The sequence below is a fragment of the Temnothorax nylanderi genome, unplaced genomic scaffold (genome assembly GCF_030848795.1).
Source record: "Temnothorax nylanderi isolate EJ_2023f unplaced genomic scaffold, tnyl_v1.0 TNYL_tig0096_pilon, whole genome shotgun sequence".
NCBI lineage: Eukaryota > Metazoa > Arthropoda > Insecta > Hymenoptera > Formicidae > Temnothorax > Temnothorax nylanderi.
The window spans coordinates 671155-695155 of NW_027249158.1; the positions used below are offsets into that span (position 1 = coordinate 671155).

Sequence of the window (24001 nt, forward strand, 5' to 3'; positions counted from 1 at the left end):
GCACTTTCCGTTCTTTCTCTTTTTCTCTCTCATGTCTGACTGCACTGATCGCAGACGTCTCTTTCATCTCAGGCGCAGAAAGTGCAACAGAGCGGAGTATACAAGAAAAAAAAAACCTGTTAAATGGATGCCGCGACCAAAGACACCACGCTCAGTGAGGTTGGATCGGACTGTCCGTGAAAAAGTTGACGTTCGTCGCGTTGCGCGAGAACGCGAGAAGTCGCGTATAGATTATTAGATTCGACGTGCCGGTGTTAATGAATCTTTCCTGTTTGCTGGCGCTCGCAAAAATGTCGCACCGACGCGGTTTCAGAGGCATGCCGAACTCCTTCACGCGACACAACAGAGACGGTAAGATCGCCCGAAGAATGCTCCATGCTCCAAATTCATTTCCAAAGTCGTTTGTCACATTATTGCTGTCGTACGAGAGCCTTCTGTTGGATAAATCGTTTCTTTTTATTTTTGGTACGAATATCAGCGGGAAAAATAATTATATAGTGAGAGCTCGATTTTTGGAGTCACACGAAAGCACGTGTGACTCCAACTTTCTCTTGTAAAATCTTTACGATAAGAAAATGGCCTAGATTATTTAAAATATTTAAATGATTGTAATTCGACTCTTACGAAATCTTTTATAATATGGTTTGAAATTCAACAGATATTTTATTTCTTTAAAGATTCTTTATTTATACTAGACGGAATTAGCTAAGAGGTAATGAAGGAATCGTGTTGCGAGAAATATTTTCTTAGCGGTTGTAAATTTGGCTGATATATCAATTAACAATTATCTTTTATTATGTATATAGTATTCTAGGTCTAAAATAGTCTTTTTCTTTTTATATACGTATGGAGTTTTCGGAAGTAATTTAGATTTTAGAAATGAATCAAGAAATAATGGATGTTTACAAATGTGTATTTTTCGATGCGCAATGTTTCTTTTATAAACTTAACTAATATGACAGATTTTATTGAAATAGGCGTTGAATGAGAGTCTTTTGTTAAATCAATATGTAACGTTCATTGTGTGTTAGCAAGATGTTCAATTGTTTGTACCAGAAATAAATCCATACTTAATAATTTTATTAACATAAACTAAATAATTTTTTAGTTATTGATATATTAAGTTAATTACTCTGTTAAACAAAGCACAAATAAAACTCCCATTAATATTTTATGTTCACTCCTAAACCTTATTTTTTAAAAAATATTACACACTTGCTTTAAACGCTGTTGATATTTCAGTTTTATAATAATTGCTATTCTTTAAAGTATGCATTGTTGAGTAATAGAAATTTGTTAAATAAAGAAAAAATTAAATATTTCTCAAATGCAAATTATTATAAATTTTTTAGAACAAACACAGTCGTCTACATCCGGACGTGGAAGAGCGTATTCGCAAGCACAAAGACCTCCTGGATTGAGGGGAAAAGAAATAGGATTGTATTATAGAAACAAAAATATAGAGAGACAGAAAAAAAATGCTCAAGAAGTGCTCAGATTATCACCTGGAGTGGAGCAAAGAATTAAGACTATATTAAATAATTCAAAGAGCTTTTACAATTCAGCTTCTTATGAAAATTGCAAGTCCGAGCATGGCAACAAGTATCATCAAATACACGATACTCAATTTAAAAGAAAATTTTTAAACATCATATATGGTGATATGCAGCAGAATATTGCTAAAGCTATGAATGTGCAGTCAAAATTGCAAAGAGATAGTGACACAGACAGAATATTACAAAATGAATACAGAGAAAAGCAGAGGCAGGATGCTTATCAAGCGATGTTGAAATTTCGATCAAAGTTACCGGCATATAAAAAAAAATCAGAAATATTACAACTGATTGATGATAATCAAGTTGTTGTTATTAGTGGAGAAACCGGTATGTTGCAAAAGTTATTCGCTAACATAAGATAGAATGTTATTATGATTATTATTTTTTATTTCTGATTATCTCCATTTATTAAAGCAATTAAAGACATTTTATTTTGAACATTAAACATATGCTGGTGTAATTTTTAGTTATTCGAATTTCCAATTTTAATCAATGGAACTAATATAAGTTGTTACTAATGATTGTCCTTTCAAAAAATTTTAGGATGCGGCAAAACTACACAGGTTGCACAATTTATATTGGATGATGAGTTAGAAGCTGGAAACGGTAGCGTTACTCGAATAGTTTGCACGCAGCCTAGAAGGATCTCTGCTATTTCCGTTGCTGAACGTGTAGCTATGGAAAGAGCAGAAAATCTTGGAAACTCTGTCGGTTATCAGATACGACTTGAAAAGTAAATTTACGTGATATATCTATACTGTACATTATTTTATAAGAAAAAATGACGTTCTTTCACTTTGATTTCTTTTATCTATAGAACTCCAGCGCGAGAGCAAGGAAGTATATTGTTTTGTACCACTGGTATATTATTACAAATTATGAAGCGTGATCCAGCATTAAAAGGTTTCTCTCATGTAATATTGGATGAAATTCACGAACGTACCACAGAAAGTGATTTCGTCATGACATTATTAAAGCAAATTATTCCGAAAGTAAGTTTCAGTGGCATCATGTCGTTATTACATAATTATCTTTATTTAGATTGCATTTTGTTATGTTCTGTTAGTTTATTATTTTTTTTAGATATATATTTTGTTATTTTTGTAACATGCAATTTTGTCCATAAATTATATGATCGTGTTCTATAATTTGATTTATAATATTTTTTAATATATTTTCTAGAGAATGGATTTAAAAGTTCTCTTGATGAGTGCAACATTGAATGCTGAAAGCTTTTCAGCATATTATAACAAATGTCCGATGATACATATACCAGGATTCACTTATCCAGTAGAAGAATTTTATTTAGAAGATGTTTTATCACTTGTGAAGTAAGTATTGACATAATATTATTGAAACTGTATGTATAAATTAGTTTATTGTACTTGAATTACAATCTCATACTACAATAACCTCATACTCTTTCACTCAAAAGTTTCAACTCTTTAATCAGCATTTTATGAAGGCGTATATGAGATGAGGATTGGGATCGAATCTGAAACTTATCGACTACAAATCGACAGGTTTCGATCTCTCATCCCACCTTATTGATATATTTGATGAAGATTTTAGATAATCATTAAATAAGTTTTTAGATGATTTAGATTATGTATACATGAGAAAATTAATATAAATATAATGCAAATATAATTATAATATCATAATAATTATATCTTTTCTAATTTTTAGGTATAGATTATAATAATTATGTTTTCTAATTTTTAGATACAAATTTCCCGATCCACCCCCAGGACCTACAGGTTACAGGAAGCACCTAAAAAGATACAAAGAACAACAACATAAAAAAGAAGAATTTTTAGACATATTACAACCTTATATTAGACAACTTATAGCTGAGGTAAATATGAATAATATATTTTCTACTACTTGAAAGAAATTATATAATTTATATGTTACAGTAAAAAAAGCGCGAAATTCAGTAAATATATACACTTGCAAGAGTATTTCTAATTTATAAGTATGAGTGTAGAGATAGAGGTAAGTGACGAGATAGAGGGGTAGTGGGCTGCGTCCCTATCCCAAAAAAGCTAATCTAACCCAACCCAATCACGTGTGATAATGATGTTGTTTATTAAAAGATATAAATTTGAAACATAAAATTTAGTTAAATGCATACATTGACTAGTAAGTGTATATATTTACTGATTTCACACTTTTACTGTGACATATATACAAGTATAATGATTATTTAAAGTTTACTAATGATGATATTTATCTCTATGGTAAATAATTTTACATAATTACAGAAGAAATATGAAACACATGTTACTAATCAATTACGGAATCCAATTAGTGAAGATCTTTCATTAGAGCTCATAGAAAAATTAGTTAGATATATCTGTAATACAAAAGATCCTGGAGCTATTCTTATTTTTTTACCCGGTATGATGGATATATCGAATTTAAATAAAATGATGTTAAACTCTGGACATTATCCAAGTCGTAAGTATATATGTATTATTTTTGCTTTAAGTATAAGTACATGGTACTTTTATGTTTAATTTTAATTTATATGTATATTGAATCTTTAAATTAACGAACTGATTTTTCAAATTAGATAAAATCAAGTTTTTTTCTTCTTTCTAATAATTAATTGTGTTATAAAGTTTATAGCTATTTTGATACAATCTGATACAGCATCATGATTAAAAGATTTTTTTTTCTTACAGACAAATACGTCATCTATCCTCTTCATTCACGCATGCCGACAGTTGATCAAAAACTTATATTTAAAGAATCACCTCCTGGCGTTCGTAAAATAATCATTGCGACTTCAATTGCTGAAACGTCAATAACTATAGAAGATGTTGTGTATGTAATAGATTGCGGGAAAACAAAATTTGGAAAATTTGATGTGAAAAATAATATTCAAACTTTAGAGCCTGAATGGGTGTCTTTAGCTAATGCGAAGCAAAGACGCGGTAGGGCTGGCAGGTGCAACACTTTATATTTTACTATAGTTTTATATTAGAAGAAAAATAATGCATTTTATCGAATTTCTCTGTATAGATCAAACTAAACATATATATTATGTGTTCTACATAGGGTTAAAAGTGGAGAGTGTTATCATATGTATACAAAAGCACGAGAAATGACATTTGCTTCATATCCATTGCCAGAGATGCTGAGAACGCGCTTAGAAGAAGTAATTTTGCAAATAAAAATCCTGCAATTAGGGAAAGTTAAAGAGTTCCTAGCTACCGTCATGGATCCGCCAGATCTAAGAGCCATTGATCTGTCTCTCGAGTTACTTGAGACACTCAATGCCCTCGACAAACATGAGACTTTAACTCCTTTGGGTTATCACTTAGCGCACTTGCCACTTGACCCTAGAACAGGTAATTTTATTATTGCAGTTGTTGCAAACCTGACTTGTAATTTTAATGTAACATACATTTTATTATAGGAAAAATGATTCTGTGGGGCGCATTGTTTTCCTGTGTCGAGCCAATATTTGCTATTGCTGCTAGTCTCACATTTAAAGACGCTTTCTATTGCCCATTAGGGCAAGAAGAAAAGGCTAATCAAAAAAAGTTAGAACTGAGCATGGAACAATGTAGTGATCATATTGCTCTCGCAGAAGCTCTAAGAAGATATGAAATTGCATGTCAAAGAGGAAATGCTCGCCAGTTTTGCCGAGAATATTTCCTCTCTTTCAATACGTTGAAGCTCCTCTCCGAAATGAAAGTACAATTTGCACAGTATCTGTATGATATGAAGTTTCTAGACAGCGAAAATCCAAGTTATATAAACTCTAACAGAAATTCAGATAACATAGCATTGATAAAAGCCATTGTCTGTGCAGGATTATATCCTAACATCGCTGTTATAAGGTGCAGACATTGATTTATTTTAATTCTCCATTATTTGACTGAAACATAACATCTATAATGCTCAACGTTAATGTATACTGATTCTAACTAACTGTTCTAGGCGAATTAATAAACATGGGGTGAATGCTTGGACACCGGAAGACGGTAGCGTATGTATACATCCGTCGAGCGTAAACAGTAAAGTTCCCAGGTTTCCTAGTCCATACTTGACATATTTCACAAAACAACGCTCTACTGCCATATTTTTGCATGACACTACGTGTATAAGTGTACCAATTTTATTGTTCGCCGGTTCAAATATATCGATAAGTAAGTTAACGCTTTTCTACTTGAATGTGTTTATCATTTAATATATTAATCGTGCACGTATAATAACATGATATTTTAGGACGAGAAAAAGGACAATATATAATTCGTTCTTTTTCGGAAGACATTATTTGTGAACGAGGAACTGGAGAAATGATACAGGTGTGCAGATTAGTATTAGTATATGTATATGTGCATTCTTAGAGAAAGGAAATTGTTTTTAAATAATTTTTCGTTATATAGGAACTTCAACACGCTCTGAATAGTTTATTGGAATATAAGGTTACGAATCCAGCAACGGTCTCTTGGTCAACGTTTGAAGGGGACTTATTAAAGTAAATTTGCATATATATTTACTATTTACGCGATTATTTCTTGCAAATTAATATTAATATTAATAATTATAATCATTATGAAGGTACGATGAATTTTTCTGTGTTGGTATGTTACAGAGGCATTATTGAACTGGTATCTCAAACAGGTCCAGAATTGGATTTTGATAACACGCGCCTAAACGTATATTATGACGAAGGTTCCACTGATGATAATGTCGATTGACTGCGCATTCATTATTTTATTGTAAATGTTAATAATTTATTTAATCGCTTCGATATTGTTCAGAAATATAAACATCGTTGAAAAAATTTATGTTGTAAAATAATTTTTAAAATAAAGTCATAAAATAGCTTTTTCTTATAGATTCTTATGTTTTTAAATTTTTCTGCTATTATCAAACAAATATAAATGTGTGTATATATCACAGACATATAAAATATATAGACCGAGACTTTCTACGAGAGATGACTAATATTTGAGGCGAAAGGGGCACTCGTCGGCTCATTGCGATAAGACTTGATAACGTTCGGCACACCTTTACGTATTGTGTCCGATTAGTAATGTCTCTAAAATCATAAAAAAAACGTGATTTTTAAAACTGTTATTACTTATAACTTTTTAACGAAGCGTTTCCGAACCTACGTTTATAGAAACTTTTTTGTTCCCAATTCAATTTCCTATAAGACCCTGAAGTTTTATTGACCTGACCTGCAACACCCTGTATATCAAAATAATTTTTAAATTTATTGTTACTAATGGAAAGAAAAACATGATGTTATTTAGAATAAATTGCATAATGTTAAAAGGGTTAAAAGCAAATTAAGCGAATAATTACTCATTAAAACGCTTCTTTATTTTCTTGGTTGTTTAAACGATGCCTACGTACGGTTTTTCTTGAATACAGATAATTTCCGACTCTAATATATGCTATGACACAATGGAATCGAAATCCGTAAGAGAGACCATTGATTTTCAAGAACTCGAAACATTTCTGTAAATTCGAATACGGCATGATTAAAAGTAAAACATGCATTTTTTAATTACGCTAAAATTTAAAAGTCGTGTATATTGCTAAATTGTTGAAGGAAAATAATATTTTTGATGTGTGATTAAAAAGTAGGCAAATTAAATTGTTTAAAATATTGCAGTTAAATTATCTTAAAAAAAAAAATATTTAAATATTAGATGGGGGATATCATTTTATTGTATGATATAAGCAAAACGTATAATTACTCATCAAGTGCGACTGTTCCTTTTACTGTTATTTGTTTAAATGAGTGAACAGGCAAACACGGTATTCTTGACTTTGACGTTCTGAGGAAGGATCCATACTATAATCCGCTAAAGTTGAAGTGCTTGGTCTGCATAGAAATGTGATGTGATTAAAAGTAAAAAATACGATAATAAAAACGTACATACTTGTACGTTACATTTGTGTAGAAAAATCAATATTTAAGTGGTTGAGTATTTATTAAATTGTATAATAAAATCAATACACGAATGAAGTGCGCTAGTTTCTTCTGTACAAAGTCATTTGAAAGTCATGTTGTTATGTATACGACGTTAAATTTTTCTTAATGCGTTATTATTAAAGAGCAATAGCGTTGCAAATGTTGTTTTGTGTAATGATATAGAAAAAAAGCTAAATGGCGCACGCGTAGCGCGCGCTTGTAGTGTTCTAATAAAAGTAAAAAGGAGAGAGTAATTATTTTTAAAATGTCACAGTTGTAAAATACACTTGTGCAGAAAAGTCAATATTGAACTATTTGGATACCATTACATTATACTATATAAACTAAACGAATAATTACTCATCAAGTGCTACTGTATTTTCTGCCGTTTCTTTAAATGATTGAACGGGTAAATGGGTAGATGGTACTTGTTCTTGACTTTGACGCAGAGGAATATATTCTCCTGTAGAAAGATACATAATATAAGCTGTTGAACTTAAGGTGCTTGGTCTGCATTAAAATACGGTGCAATTAGAAATGGAATTATTTAAATTAATGTTATAAATCATTCTTTTGCAAAAAAGTAAATATTTAAATATCAAGATATTGTTATATTGTATGATATAAACAATACGAATAATTACTTATCAAGTGCGCCTGTTTTTTCTATCGCTTCTTTAAGTGATTGTATGGGCAAATCAGATGTATCTTGACTTTGACGGTCTGCAGAAGGATCTATACTATTATCCGCTAAACTTGAACTGCTTGGTCTGCATAGAAAAGTGGTGTAATTAAAAATTTTAAAAAATAATTATTATTAAAATTCTACAACTGTACATATTACTTAAGGCTATTATGTACTTATTGACGGTGAACCGTAATGGAGTGAAATTTTGTAAGTGAAAGTGAGTAGGAGGAAGAAAGAAAAAAAGATAGAGAGAGAGAGAGAATGTTTTATACCTCGAATTTCTGTAATGCTAATTTCAAGCAAAATCTGCCAATTTCAAGCAATTAATGTCTAGACTGAATATATAATTAATAGATAAGTGAAACACGATATATGATTTAAAATTAAGTTAGGGTGAATCGCTATTTTAACGTAATTGTTCTATTCCAGCTTTAGTTGAGATGAAGAAATATACATATACTCACACGAACAATTTCATTAGGCTATCAAAATTTTGTCCTGACCGTAAAGTGGACTAATTAAACTTATAATATTTTGTACGTTAATTTGATTGTATATTATATCCGTCGTGTTTCACTTATTTATTGTTTATATACGTCGCCTGAAAGAGACGTTCTTCCTAATATGTAATTTATAATAAAAGCTGTCTTAATGTGAGTACGTATTTAAACATAAAACGGATACGGTCACCAATTAAAACGGTCTAAAATGATAAAATGTTCTTATGAAAAATTGTACAATATGTCAGAAATTGGGTTGTGTGTGTGGTGCTATATACATATACAATAATAACTCAAGGATAACAAATAATCAATATCACTATGCTGATATTTGTAGGCCTACAACGTGTATTCAAATACTACAAAGAACGGTTGATTGTTGTCTAACAGAAACTTTTATTAATTATTATTTATCTACGTAATCAGTGGATGGCAGATCTGAGAGTTGTCCTATATAGATTTGATTAAATAGAGCTATTTAATTTAAATATCTATTAGAACTATGTATAAATTGTACATTTTATATATCTACTTCGAATTTCTGTAATACTAATTTCAAACAAATAAATATTTAATCTAAATTTCTGAATTGTTTATATCTATGATGCATGATAGAACGTGAAAATAAACGATTTATATTTATTTAACTTATGCAAAATAATTGAAATATTTTTATTATTATTATTTGAGAGACGTGGTTGTGATCAAAATTGCAAATAAATATTATATGAACAACCTGATAAAAACTTGTATTCGCGCTCTTTCTTTAACTGTTGATCGTTTTGTTGCATATATTTTATAGTCTAGTATTTTAATAATTTTTTGAATGTGTACTTACTCATCTCGACTCAGGATTCTTGTGGAATGTCTTCTTAAATGCTTTCGTAAACGTACAATATTTGTTAAGAAAGACATTGTTTTACCACAATCATTACACTTTGCCTTATATCTCGGTAACTCCGAGTAATGTTGCCTCAAGTCATCAGGTAGTGCGAAAGTGTCATTATTGAGAAATATTCCATGTCTATTTAAGTGTCCTATCGTTATTGCTGTGCTGTTTGATGGATGAGGTATGTAAATTTTGATTTTACAAATTACGCACTTTACCAACGAAGGTTTCAATTTTTTGAAATATGTCCACAACTTGCTGCGCTTTTTTCTCGGTACCATAACTGTTCTGTAATACATATTGTCTGATATTAAATGTGGTACAGTGATTGCCTCAACAAGCGTTTGTAGAATTTCTCACAAAGGTCATAAAGACACATTTAATTTATTAGAATGTATGTTTATACGGATATAAAATTTGCATAATTATCAGATCGTGTACAAATCTCCAAACATATCTTTTTCAAAGAAAGGTAAAAGACGCACCAAGTGTACGTGCACATTTATGATCAAATTTGCAAATAAATATTATATGAATGCCCCGATAAAAACTTTTATTCACTCAATTTTCTTTAGCTACTGATTGTTTTATTATTACATTTATTTTATAATTTTTGGTATTTTAATAATTTTTTGATTGTGTACTTACTCATCTCGACTCAGGATTCTTGTGGAATGTCTTCTTAAATGTTTTCGTAAACGTGCTATATTTGTTAAGAAAGACACTGCTTTGCCACAATTATTACATTTTGCCTTATATCCTGGTAACTCCGAGTAATTTTGTTTTAAGTCGTCAGGTAGTGTGTAAGTGTCATTATCGAGAAATATTCCATGTCTACTTAAGTGTATTCTCATTACTTTTGTGTAGTGATTTGGGTGAGATACCTTAATTTCTCTTTTACAAGTCGTGCACTTTACCAGCGTAGGTTTCAATTCCTCGAAATAATTCCACAACTTGCTGCGTTTTTTTGTCGGTGTCGTCCTGTAATACAGATTGTCTGACACTAAATGTGGTACGGCGATTGCATCAACAAGCGTTTGTAGAATTTCTCACAAAGGTCATAAAGACACATTTAATTTATTAGAATGTATGTTTATACGGATATAAAATTTGCATAATTATCAGATCGTGTACAAATCTCCAAACATATCTTTTTCAAAGAAAGGTAAAAGACGCACCAAGTGTACGTGCACATTTATGATCAAAATTGCAAATAAATATTATATGGATGTTCCAATAAAAACTTTTATTTATTCAATTTTCTTTAGTGATTGTTCTACTGATTGTTCTACTGATTGTTCTACTGATTGTTTTATCATTACATTTATTTTATAATTTTTTGTATTTTAATAATTTTTTGAATGTGTACTTACTCATCTCGACTCTGGTTTCTTGTGGAATGTCTTTTTAAATGTTTTCGTAAATGTGCAATATTTGATAAGAAAGACACTGCTTTGGCACAATTATTACATTTTGCCTTATATCCCGGTAACTCCGAGTAATATTGTTTTAAGTCGTCAGGTAGTGTGAGAGTGTCATCATCGAGAGATATTCCATGTACATTTAATAAGTGTGCTCTAAATATTCTTGTGCAGTCTGTTGGATGAGATACCTTAATTTCTTTTTTACAGGTCGTGCACTTTACCAGCGTAGATTTCAATTCCTCGAAATAATTCCAAAACTTGCTGCGTTTTTTTGCCGGTACCATAACTGTTCTGTAATACATATTGTCTGATATTAAATGTGGTACAGTGATTTCCTCAACAAGCGTTTGTAGAATTTCTCACAAAGGTCATAAAGAGGCATGGTTTACTTATTACGATGTATGTTTTTATACGAATATATAGTTAAAATTTGCATAATTATCAGATCGCGTACAGATCTCCAAACATATCTTTATCAAAGAAAGGTAAAAAACGGACCAAGTGTACGTGCATATTTATGATCAAAATTGCAAATAAATATTATATGGATACCCCGATAAAAACTCTTATTCGCTCAATTTTCTTTATCTATTGATTGTTTTGTCATTACATTTATTTCATAATTTTTGGTATTTTAATAATTTTTTGATTGTGTACTTACTCATCTGGACTCTGGATACTTGTGGAATGTTTTCTTAAATGTCTTCGTAAATTTGCAACATTTGTTAAAAAAGATACTGTTTCGCCGCAATTGTTACATTTTGCCTTATATCCCGGTAATTCCGAGTAACATTGCCTTAAATTGTCAGGTAGTGTGACAGTGTTATTTTCGAGAAATATTCCATGTCTCTTTAAATGTGCTCTGAATATTGTTATACGGTTTGATGGACGAGATATCTTAATTTCTTTTTTACAGGTCGTACACTTTACCAGCGTAGGTTTCAATTCCTCGAAATAATTCCACAACTTGCTGCTTCTTCTCGGTGCCATTATAATTGTCCTGTAATACAGATTGTCCGATATTAAATGTGGTACAGTTGCCTCAACAAGTGTTTGTAGAATTTCTCACAAAAGTCATAAAGAGGCATGGTTTACTTATTACGATGTATGTTTTTATACGGATATATAGTTAAAATTTGCATAATTATCAGATCGCGTACAAATCTCCAAACATATCTTTTTCAAAGAAAGGAAAAAAACGCACCAAGTGTACGTGCATATTTATGATCAAAATTGCAAATAAATATTATATGGATGCCCCGATAAAAACTCTTATTCGCTCAATTTTCTTTATCTATTGATTGTTTTGTCATTACATTTATTTTATAATCTTTGGTATTTTAATAATTTTTGAATGTGTACTTACTCATCTCGACTCTGGATTATTGTGGAATGTCTTTTCAAATGTCTTCGTAAATTTGCAATATTTCTTAAGAAGGATACTGTTGCGCCGCAATTATTACATTTTGCCTTATATCCCGGCAACTCCGAGTAATTTTGTTTTAAGTCGTCAGGTAGTGATAGAGTGTCATTATCGAGAAATATTCCATGTCTACTTAAGTGCAGTCTCATTACATTTGTGTATTGTTTTGGGTGAGATACCTTAATTTCTCTTTTACAGGTCGTGCACTTTACCAGCAAAGGTTTCAATTCCTCGAAATAATTCCAAAACTTGCTGCGTTTTTTTCGAGTTTTTTTTCTTGGTACCATAACTGTTCTGTAATACATATTGTGATATTAAATGTGTTACAGTGATTGCATCAACAAGCGTTTGTAGAATTTCTCACAAGGTCATAAAGACACATTTAATTTAGTAGAATGTATGTTTATACGGATATATAGTTAAAATTTGTATAGTTATCGGATCCCGTACAGATCTTCAAACATATTAAAAAAAAAAAGTAATAAACGCACCAGGTGTACATGCACATTAATGATCAAAATTGCATATAAATATTATATGGATGCCCCGATAAAAACTTTTATTCACTCAAATTTCTTTTGCTACTGATTGTATTATTATTACATTTATTTTATCATCTTTGGTATTTTAATAATTTTTTGATTGTGTACTTACTCATCTTGACTCTGAATTCTTGTGGAATGTCTTCTTAAATGTCTTCGTAAAGATTTAACATCTGTTAAGAAGGACAATGTTTCGCCGCAATTATTACATTTTGCCTTATATCCCGGTAATTCTGAGTAACATTGCCTTAAGTCGGTAGGTAGTGTACGAATGTCATTATCGAGAAATATTCCATGTCTCTTTAAATGTACTCTGAATATTGTTATACGGTTTGATGGACGAGATATCTTGATTTCTTTTTTACAGGTCGTGCACTTTACCAGCGAAGGATTCAATTCCTCGAAATAATTCCACAACTTGCTGCGTTTTTTTGTCGGTGTCGTCCTACAATACAGAGTGTCTGACACTAAATGTGATACAGCGATTGCATCAACAAACGTTTGTAGAATTTCTCACAAAGGTCATAAAGACCCATTTTGTTTATTAGAATGTATGTTTATACGGATATGTAGTTAAAATTTGTTTATGTTAAAATAATTATCAGATCGCGTACAGATCTTTAAACATATTTTTAAAAAAGTAAAAAACGCACCAGATGCACATTTATTATCAAAATTGCATATAAATATTATATGGATGCCCCGATAAAAAGTCTTATACACTCAATTTTTTTTAGCTACTAACTGTTTTATCATTACATTTATTTTATAATCTTCAGTATTTTAATAATTTTTTGATTGTGTGCTTACTCGCGTACATCTCGACTCTGGATTATTGTGGAATGTCTTCTTAAATGTCTTCGTAAAAGTCCAACATCTGTTAAGGAGGATATTGTTTCGCCGCAATTATCACATTTTGCCTTACATCCCGGTAATTCCGAGTAACATTGCCTTAAATTGTCAGGTAGTGTGACAGTGTCATTTTCGAGAAATATTCCATGTCTCTTTAAATGTGCTCTGAATATTGTTATACGGTTTGATGGACGAGATATCTTAATTTCTTTTTTACAGGTCGTACACTTTACCAGCGTAGGTTTCAATTCCTCGAAATAATTCCACAACTTGCTGCTTCTTCTCGGTGCCATTATAATTGTCCTGTAATACAGATTGTCCGATATTAAATGTGGTACAGAGATTGCATCAACAATAAGCGTTTGTAAAATTTGTCACAATGGACAAAAAGAGGCATGGTTTATTTATTAGGATGTATGTATATATATGTGGATATATAGTTTAATTTTGTCTAATTACTAGATCGTACATATGTATAAAACTTATATTCTTCAAAAATAGAATAAAGAACGCGCCAAGTGTACGTGTTTCATACAAAATCTTTATTAAAGTAAGAAAATTTTGATCTAATTTGGTCTTATAATGCCATTTGTACTTTTTACCACAAAAGCAATAATATCAAACGGTTTGCGCCAAGTAAATATAATAAATTAGTAACATCTGGTTTTCTTAATGATGTTCTTTTATTATACTTGTTGTGTATTTGTTCTTTTTTAAAACAACGATATACAACCTGTTCCGGTTTTTTATTATTTAGATTCACACATAAAAAACACATAAGTGTTTTGTATCATGTCCACTTGGCCCTTCTGTTGTCATTGTTTTTGTAGTAAGAAATATTAGTGGAATTATATGACCAAATTAAATCAAAATTTTTTTTAATAAAGATTTTGTATGGAGCACGTACACTACGCGCGTTTTTTTTTATTTTTTCTGAAATTGGTTCTTATGTGTTCTCTAGAGAAAAAGTTTAATATCCAAAATGGTCTGGTAGGCCAGTCATATTAGACTAATTTAGGGGGTTAAACTTCCAATTAATCTTCCCAGGTTGCAACCATCATGAATCGCTTTGATTTGAGGTGCTCTAGGTAGGATTTATTTTGCTTCGCAAAATTAATGCGCAATAAAAAGTTATTAACAATATTATCAACAAAAAACGCGATTTCTTTTATTTTTTCTCAAATATCTCGAAAACTAAGCAAGATAGGGTTACTAACTATACGTACCTTCTTTGTAGAGCGTAAAATTATCTACAATAATGATCTGAACAATATTTATCGTCAAGTCAGTCGCTTAGCTTGCACGCGCCGTCAAAGTCCGAGACTCGGATCTCGAAAACCCTCGATTTTATCGTTTTTTTTATGTTGCGCCGGTGATTTTTTTCCGTCATTTAAAATGGAATTAAAAATCTCAAAAAAATCACACATTATCTGAGAACGACAAAGAATACTTTTCATGGTGTAACCGATTTTTTAGACCCTTTTTCTCTAGTTTGTAGCTATGTAAGCAAAAAATTTTGATTTTTTGGAATAGTCTTAGTTTTTCGCTGTTTTCAGGCCTTAGAATTTATTTGAGACGAATTTTATCGTATGCATCTTGTTGTGGACAAAATTTGCAACAAAAATGGACCCTTGTATTTTTTTCGTACGACGAACGCTTTTTTATTGACACGCAAAGTTATCCAATATTGCGCACAGGTCGGATAACGCTTTTTTTACACTAAAATAATTATTTTTCATTAAAATTTATGTGATTTTTCGCATCATTTTTGAACCATATTGCAAGAAACGGCTTTGCAATATGGTTCAATAATGATGCGAAAAATCACATAAATTTTAATGAAAAATAATTATTTTAGTGTAAAAAAAGCGTTATCCGACCTGTGCGCAATATTGGATAACTTTGCGTGTCAATAAAAAAATCAGCGTTCGTCGTACGAAAAAAATACAAGGGTCCATTTTTGTTGCAAATTTCGTCCACAACAAGATGCATACGATAAAATTCATCATCAAATAAATTCTAAGGCCTGAAAACAGCGAAAAACTAAGACTATTCCAAAAAATCAAAATATTTTGCTTACATAGCTACAAACTAAAGAAAAAGGGTCTAAAAAATCGGTTACACCATGAAAAGTATTCTTTGTCGTTCTCAGATAATGTGTGATTTTTTTTAGATTTTTAATTCCCTTTTAAATGACGGAAAAATATCACCGGAGCAACATCAAAAAACGATGAAATCGAGGGTTTTCGAGATTGAGTCCCGGACTTTGACGGCGCGTGCAAGATAAATGACTGACTTGACGATAAATGTTGTTCAGATCATTATTGTAGATAATTTTACGCTCTACAAAAAAGGTACGTATAATTAGTAACCCTATCTTGCTTAGTTTTCGAGATATTTGAGAAAAAATAAAAAAAATCATGTTTATTGTTGATAATATTGTTAATAACTTTTTATTGCGCATTAATTTTGCGAAGCAAAATAAATCCTACTTAGAGCACCTCAAATCAAAGCGATTCATGATGGTTGCAACCTGGGAAGATTAATTGGAAGGTTCGATGTCTAATATGACTGGCCTATGGCAGTTGTTTATACACTTCCAGTATATAAGAATAATAACGTGGTTGGAGATCAACATCATATTATTCTTTAGAAATTGGTGTACGTTGAATTTTGTGTTAGTCATTATATTTGCAATGTAAGTTTTTATGATACCTACCAAAGTTGTTCATATTTATTTATCACTTTAATTTAAAAATCTATTATGGAACAACGTACATTGAGTACTTCACAATACGCATTCGCATTTTGTATAAATGTTGTTTTTAGCCAACCTATCTGCTCGGCATTTTTTAGTAAAAGTCATCTTTATTTGCCACAAGCATTAACCTTTTCGCTCCTAACGTTGCTAGCCGGCATCCATGTGACATTCGTAGATACTAGCGCCGGCTATAGCAGGCATAGCCGTATTGGTACTAACTTTGCTTGTAGCGTATTAAATACGAAGTTTAAAATAATAATAAAATATAATTTTAAAATATAATTTTGTACTTATGTAAATCCCGTTTTACTTTTATGCTTAAAAAATTATATATCTTTAATGCAACGAGTTAAAACAGTGGAGTCATAGCACTTCTTCGCTCCAAGGCGAACGCCTGGCGGCCTATGCTGCCGTACCTCATAATCGCTATTCGGCCAACGCCACCATAGCAAAAAGGTTAAATGCTTTGAAATAAAGTGTCGCCCTAGATGTGTGTTAAAATTAAAACTCCTGGACCCGTGTGTAGTTCGATTTTTGGATATGATCGCAATTATCAGACTTTTTATTTTGCCATGAATTCTTGTTAGTGATTTTTTTGCTTTAAAATTTTAATTGTACATGAAATCGAATATACGAATAAAAACTCAATATGCATAGGCAGACAAATGAATATCCAGCATACACATATGATTACCGTCTAAAGTTTCAGCGTGTAAATCTTGTTTACACCAAGCATTTGATATGCATACTAATTGTAAGTATATATTATATTAGGACTAAATACATTGGTACGATCGATGTAAACGACGGAGTATCAGAATGGTACGATACTCGAAAACAGCCTGTATCAGACTAAGTTGATACGCGTATCAAATGCATTCTTAATATGCTGTCTGATTGGCTTGATACATACAAGTTGAAACCATTGTATACGTAATCGAAATTGAAAAACGTCTTGAAAAAATCACTAATTTGATTTAACACGGTCGATGTAAACAGAAATGTATCTAACGCTTAGTCCGCACCAGCTTGATACCCGTATCAAGAGTTTCTACGGTGTAAATTAAGCCATAGAACTATATACAACACTGGAATGTGAACTCCCATGCTAGTGCCCGGGTCACGAGAAGATAAAGACGGATTGCTTTGCGACCGTCCTCCCTCTATTTAGCAGACTTTTGATTGGTCAATGGTATTCAATTGTTGTCGTAAAGTACAGCAGGGGTGCGTTCAAATTACGCCTAGGCACACCTAGGTAACTCTAACACAGAGCTGCGTTCAAAAATTTAATCTGGGTAACTCTAAGCTATAGTTACGTACACTATAGCATTAGAGTTACCTAAGCATGCCTAAACATAATTCATGAACGCACCCTAGTATAAGTACATAGAGTAGTGACACTGAGCGTCGGCACCTTTGATGTAATTTGTCCTAGATCACGGACTCGCCGCCATCTTCTGAGCTGTACGAACGCTTAAGAGAGAAAGAGAGAGAAGTATCTTTCTCTTTGTCATACATACAAACCGCCATATTCCTGGTAGGATAAAATTTATTACCACCAAAAAAGTTTAGTCTCTCTACTGTGTATACTTATACTGCGACTCTAAGGGGCTGCGCACAATAAAAGGAATAGAGAACAGTTCAATATTAATATATAAAATTTATTAACTTATGTAATTTATTAACATAGAATAGACGAACAAATAAATAGCGTTAAAAAACAGTAATAAAATTTTATTCTATATTTTGCATGCCATGTGAACAATGCATATGTTAATATTAAACTGTTCCTTATTCCCTATTCCCTGTTCCCTGTTCCCTGTTCTCTATTCCTTTCATTGTGTGCAGCCCCTAATGATATAGGTTGAATTACTGAACACAGCCCAACAAAAAAGGACGGTTGGCCGCAATTCTCCCTCTCGGTCATCCCCTTTTCTTCTCGAGTAGAGTGAGTCGAGTTCTGGGTAGCGATCATATATCTTTTTCCTATTACAGCGGCAACGTGAAAAGTTTCATGTAACTATCTCTTTCTATTGGCGTTGAATAAAAAGAGATAAACTCTTCACTTTTCAGGTTTCCGTCTTAGAGGAAAAGACACATGATCGATCCCCAGATTCTAGTTTAGTATATAGTTCTCTGCGTGTATATAAAGTATATCAGTGCATACCATTTAAAAAAAATTTCAACATTTGGTAGCCATGTTTATTCTGAAATATGAGCTACTATTAATATAAAAAATAAAAATTTTTTATTAAAAGTTCAGTTTACCATATATAAATAATTTTTAATTATATTATTGTATAAATAATGGCTCACGAAAGATTAAGCGATTATTCAAAATGTCAGTTATTGCTTATTTCAATTAACATTCATAGAACCAATGCAATGCAACCAATGTTTTACACTATTAAAGGATAATAGGACTCTGACAGAAGTAAAAATTAGGAAAAATTTGGGTCGCGAATTGTAAAATGTTATAAATTAATAGAAGTATGAAATTGTTGTTATATATGTTTATCAAGTAAATTTAATACGCACAATATCTTGGTACAAAAAATTGTATTTTATAGTAAGTATTAACATCATTGTGTCCGATTTTTAAAATAACATTTTTTTAAACTGTAACGATAACTTGAGAACATTATTCGGTTAATTTTATATTTGACACAAATGTTTACCATAATTGTCTACAAATCAGTTATTCACAGAGACTTTTCGCAAATTTTATAACCATTAGTTATTTATTTATTTTACAAGTTCAAATTTTTTAGTACTATTGTGTATTGAGAGTAACTGTAAAAAATTTCATGCAAATCGGTTTACTAGTTTCCGAGATATTTCTGGTACCGATTTTTAAAACACTGTTTCGAGAAAATTGTGTTTAAAGTTTTACGTGACAGTGACACTAATAATAGCTGCATGCTGTGGATAAATTGTTGAATGAAATTTTTTCTTATCTTACGCAGCATCGTCGATGCCTGGGCTATAGAATACTTCTTCTTTTGACGAGCAGCCTCCTCGAATCGTTATTCCTTTTTTACTCTTTGCGTTTCGTTCGTACGTCTTTCGACGAACTCTGCGCGAAACGTTTCCGGACCTATGTTTATAGGAATTTTTTTCTCCACATTCAATTTCTTATAAGACCCTGTAGTTTTATTGACCTGACCTGCGACACCCTGTATATCAAAATAATTTTTAAATTTATTGTTACTATTGGAAAGAAAAACATAATGTTATATAGAATAAATTGCATAATGTTAAAAGCAAAGCGAATAATTACTCATTAAAAACGCTTCTTTATTCTTTTGGTTGTTTAAGCGATGCCTGCGTATGGTTTTTCTTGAATACAGATAATTTCCGACTCTAATGCTATGACACAATGGAATCGAAATCCGTAAAAGAGAGACCATTGATTTTCAAGAACTCGAAACATTTCTGTAAATTCGAATACGGCATGATTAAAAATAAAACATGCATTACTAGACGTTTTAATTACGCTAAAATTTAAAATGTTATAGTCGTGTATATTGGTAATGAAGGAAAACAATATTTTTGATGTGTGCTTAAAAAGTAGGCAAATTAAATTGTTTAAAATATTGTAGTTATAAATTATCTTTGAAAAAAGTAAATATTTGGATATTATTGGGATATCATTTTATTGTATGATATAAGCAAAACGTATAATTACTCATCAAGTGCAACTATTCCTTTTACTGTTAATTGTTTAAATGAGTGAACAGGCAAACACGGTATTCTTGACTTTGACGTTCTGCAGAAGGATCCACACTATAATTCGCTAAAGTTGAAGTGCTTGGTCTGCATAGAAATGTGATGTGATTAAAAGTAAAAAAGTACAATAATAAAAATTTTCACACTTGTACGTTATATATTTGTGTAGAAAAATCAATATTTAACTAGTTGAGTATTTATTAAATTGTATAATAAAATCAATACACGAATGAAGTGCGCTAGTTTCTTCTGTCATTTGTTCAAATGATTGAACAGGCAAACCAGGTTGTTCTCCACTTTGATGTTCTGCAGGAGGAGCCATAACATAATCCGCTGAACTTGAAGTGCTCGGTCTGTGTAGAAACGTGATGTGATTAAAAGTAAAAAGGAAAGAGTAATTATTTTTAAAATGTCACAGTTGTAAAATATACTTGTGCAGAAAAGTCAATATTTAACTATTTGGATACCATTACATTATACTATATAAACTAAACGAATAATTACTCATCAAGTACTACTGTATTTTCTGCCGTTTCTTTAAATGATTGAACGGGTAAATGGGTAGATGGTACTTGTTCTTGACTTTGACGCAGAGGAATATATTTTCCTGTAGAAAGATACATAATATAAGCCGTTGAACTTAAGGTGCTTGGTCTGCATTAAAATACGGTGCAATTAGAAATGGAATTATTTAAATTAATGTTATAAATCATTCTTTTGCAAAAGAGTAAATATTTAAGTATCAAGATATTATTATATTGTATGATATAAACAATACGAATAATTACTTATCAAGTGCGCCTGTTTTTTCTATCGGTTCTTTAAGTGATTGTATGGGCAAATCAGATGTATCTTGACTTTGACGGTCTGCAGAAGGATCCATACTATTATCCGCTAAACTTGAAGTGCTTGGTCTGCATAGAAAAGTGGGGTAATTAAAAATTAAAAAAAGTAATAATTATTAAAATTCTACAACTGTACATATTACTTAATGCTATTATGTTCTTATTGATGGTGAACCGTAATAGAGTGAAGTTTTGTAAGTGAGAGTGAGTAAGAGGAAGAAAAAGAAAGAGAATGTTTTACATCTCGAATTTCTGTAATGCTAATGTCAAGCAATTAATGTCTAGACTGAATATTTGACTATAATAGATAAGTGAAACACCGATATGATATCAATCAAATTAGAGAGCAACTCTGTTTTGATGTATTATATAAAAGCATCAAAATTACATCAATTTAAAAAGACCAAAACCCATGGTCGAAAAGTTTTTATGACTAATCTGACCAAAGAGCCAATGGTCGATTTGTCATGACAATGTCAAATAATTACCCATCCCATGCCCTTTTATCCTTTCTCGATTGTTCACATGTTTGAGGATCCAAATCAACTGTTTCCTGACTTTGACATTCTGCGGTAAGATTCGTATTATAACCCGTTGAAATTGAAGTGCCTGATCTGCACAGAAATATGGAGTAATTAAAAATAGAACTATTTAAAACATTAACGTTGTAAGTTATTTTTTTGCAAAAGAGTAAATATTTAAATATTAAGATATTATTATATTGTATGATATAAGCAAGACGAATAATTACTCGTTAAGAGCGCCTGTTCTTTCTGTCGTTTCTTTAAATGATTGAACGGGCAAACCAGATAGTTCTCCACTTTGACGTTTCGCAGTAGGATCCATATAATCCGCTAAGCTTGATCTGCATTGAAAAACGGTGTAATTAGAGATATGGCATTATTTAAAATATTAACGATGTAAATTACTCTCGCAAAAAAGTAAAAATTTAAATATCAAGACATTATTATATTGCGTGATATAAGAAAATCGAATAATTACTCATTAAGTGCGTCTGTTTTTTCTGTCATTTCTTTAATAAATGATTGAACGAGCAAACCAGATGTATCTTGACTTTGACGGTGTGCAGAAGGATCCATATTATCATCCGCTAAACTTGAAGTGCTTGGTCTGTATAGAAAAGTGGTGTGATTAAAAATAGAAAAAAGTAATAATTATTAAAATACTATAACTGTATGTATTATTTAATGCTATTATGTACTTATTGTCCGTGAACCGTAATGGAGTGACATTTTGTAAGTGAGAGTGAGTAGGAGGAAGAAAAAGAAAGAGATAGGGAGAGAATTAATGTTTTATACCTTGAATTTCTGTAATGCTAATGTCAAGCAATTAATGTCTAGACTGAATATGTAATTAATAGATAAGTGAAACACGATATATAATATAAAATTAAGTTAGGGTGAAACGCTATTTTAACGTAATTGTTCTATTCTAGCTTTAGTTGAGATGAAGAAATGTACATATATTCATACGAATAATTTTATTAGGTTATCAAAATTTTGTCCTGACCGTAAAGTGGAGTATCTCCCTAATTAAACTTATGATATTTTGTACGTTAATTTGATTGTATATTATATCCGTCGTGTTTCACTTATTTATTGTTTATATACGTCGCCTGAAAGAGACGTTCTTCCTAATATGTAATTTATAATAAAAGCTGTCTTAATGTGAGTACGTATTTAAACATAAAACGGATACGGTCACCAATTAAAACGGTCTAAAATCATAAAATGTTCTTATGAAAAATTGTACAATATGTCAGAAATTGGGTTGTGCGTGTGGTGCTATATACATATACAATAATAACTCAAGGATAACAAATAATCAATATCACTATGCTGATATTTGTAGGCCTACAACGTGTATTCAAATACTACAAAGAACGGTTGATTGTTGTCTAACAGAAACTTTTATTAATTATTATTTATCTACGTAATCAGTGGATGGCAGATGTGAGAGTTGTCCTATATAGATTTGATTAAATAGAGCTATTCAATTTAAATATCTATTAGAACTATGTATAAATTGTACATTTTATATATCTACTTCGAATTTCTGTAATACTAATTTCAAACAAATAAATATTTAATCTAAATTTCTGAATTGTTTATATCTATGATGCATGATAGAACGTGAAAATAAACGATTTATATTTATTTAACTTATGCAAAATAATTGAAATATTTTTATTATTATTATTTGAGAGACGTGGTTGTGATCAAAATTGCAAATAAATATTATATGAACAACCTGATAAAAACTTGTATTCGCGCTCTTTCTTTAACTGTTGATCGTTTTGTTGCATATATTTTATAGTCTAGTATTTTAATAATTTTTTGAATGTGTACTTACTCATCTTGACTCAGGATTCTTGTGGAATGTCTTCTTAAATGCTTTCGTAAACGTACAATATTTGTTAAGAAAGACATTGTTTTACCACAATCATTACACTTTGCCTTATATCTCGGTAACTCCGAGTAATGTTGCCTCAAGTCATCAGGTAGTGCGAAAGTGTCATTATTGAGAAATATTCCATGTCTATTTAAGTGTCCTATCGCTATTGCTGTGCTGTTTGATGGATGAGGTATATAAATTTTGATTTTACAAATTACGCACTTTACCAACGAAGGTTTCAATTTTTTGAAATATGTCCACAACTTGCTGCGCTTTTTTCTCGGTACCATAACTGTTCTGTAATACATATTGTCTGATATTAAATGTGGTACAGTGATTGCCTCAACAAGCGTTTGTAGAATTTCTCACAAAGGTCATAAAGACACATTTAATTTATTAGAATGTATGTTTATACGGATATAAAATTTGC

The 24001-nt window shown here is 31.0% G+C and overlaps 2 protein-coding genes across 24 annotated transcripts in view; one reads left to right on the forward strand and one right to left on the reverse strand.

The window, feature by feature from the left end:
* The first annotated feature begins 100 nt into the window (after positions 1-100).
* Positions 101-6414, forward strand: LOC139775295 (ATP-dependent DNA/RNA helicase DHX36). The gene is made up of 14 exons (XM_071711189.1): positions 101-351; positions 1353-1883; positions 2100-2289; positions 2374-2548; positions 2739-2887; positions 3282-3414; positions 3824-4019; positions 4247-4511; positions 4623-4915; positions 4984-5410; positions 5511-5719; positions 5799-5878; positions 5960-6051; positions 6169-6414. Exons 1-14 carry the CDS (start codon positions 258-260, stop codon positions 6272-6274), a joined length of 2940 nt encoding a protein of 979 aa, XP_071567290.1. The 5' UTR covers positions 101-257; the 3' UTR covers positions 6275-6414.
* Positions 2916-24001, reverse strand: part of LOC139775291 (uncharacterized) — a 31777-nt gene continuing 10691 nt past the window's right edge. For 3 of the 23 annotated variants that reach the window (XM_071711171.1, XM_071711172.1, XM_071711166.1), the window contains exons 12-21: positions 13082-13414; positions 12371-12721; positions 11666-12004; positions 10954-11295; positions 10229-10561; positions 9530-9868; positions 8148-8273; positions 7864-8013; positions 4245-7413; positions 2916-3330 (exon numbers count right to left, since the gene is read on the reverse strand). In XM_071711171.1, the coding sequence (XP_071567272.1) occupies positions 7314-7413; positions 7864-8013; positions 8148-8273; positions 9530-9868; positions 10229-10561; positions 10954-11295; positions 11666-12004; positions 12371-12721; positions 13082-13414 (2413 nt within the window). In that variant the 3' untranslated portion in view covers positions 2916-3330; positions 4245-7313. Of the gene's footprint in view, positions 3331-4244; positions 7414-7863; positions 8014-8147; positions 8274-9529; positions 9869-10228; positions 10562-10953; positions 11296-11665; positions 12005-12370; positions 12722-13081; positions 13415-19124; positions 19759-19862; positions 20399-20491; positions 20966-21099; positions 21226-21644; positions 21771-21907; positions 22022-22158; positions 22288-23529; positions 23869-24001 lie in introns of those variants that run through there. The other 20 variants (XM_071711170.1, XM_071711175.1, XM_071711169.1 and 17 more) reach the window with 20 other exon arrangements.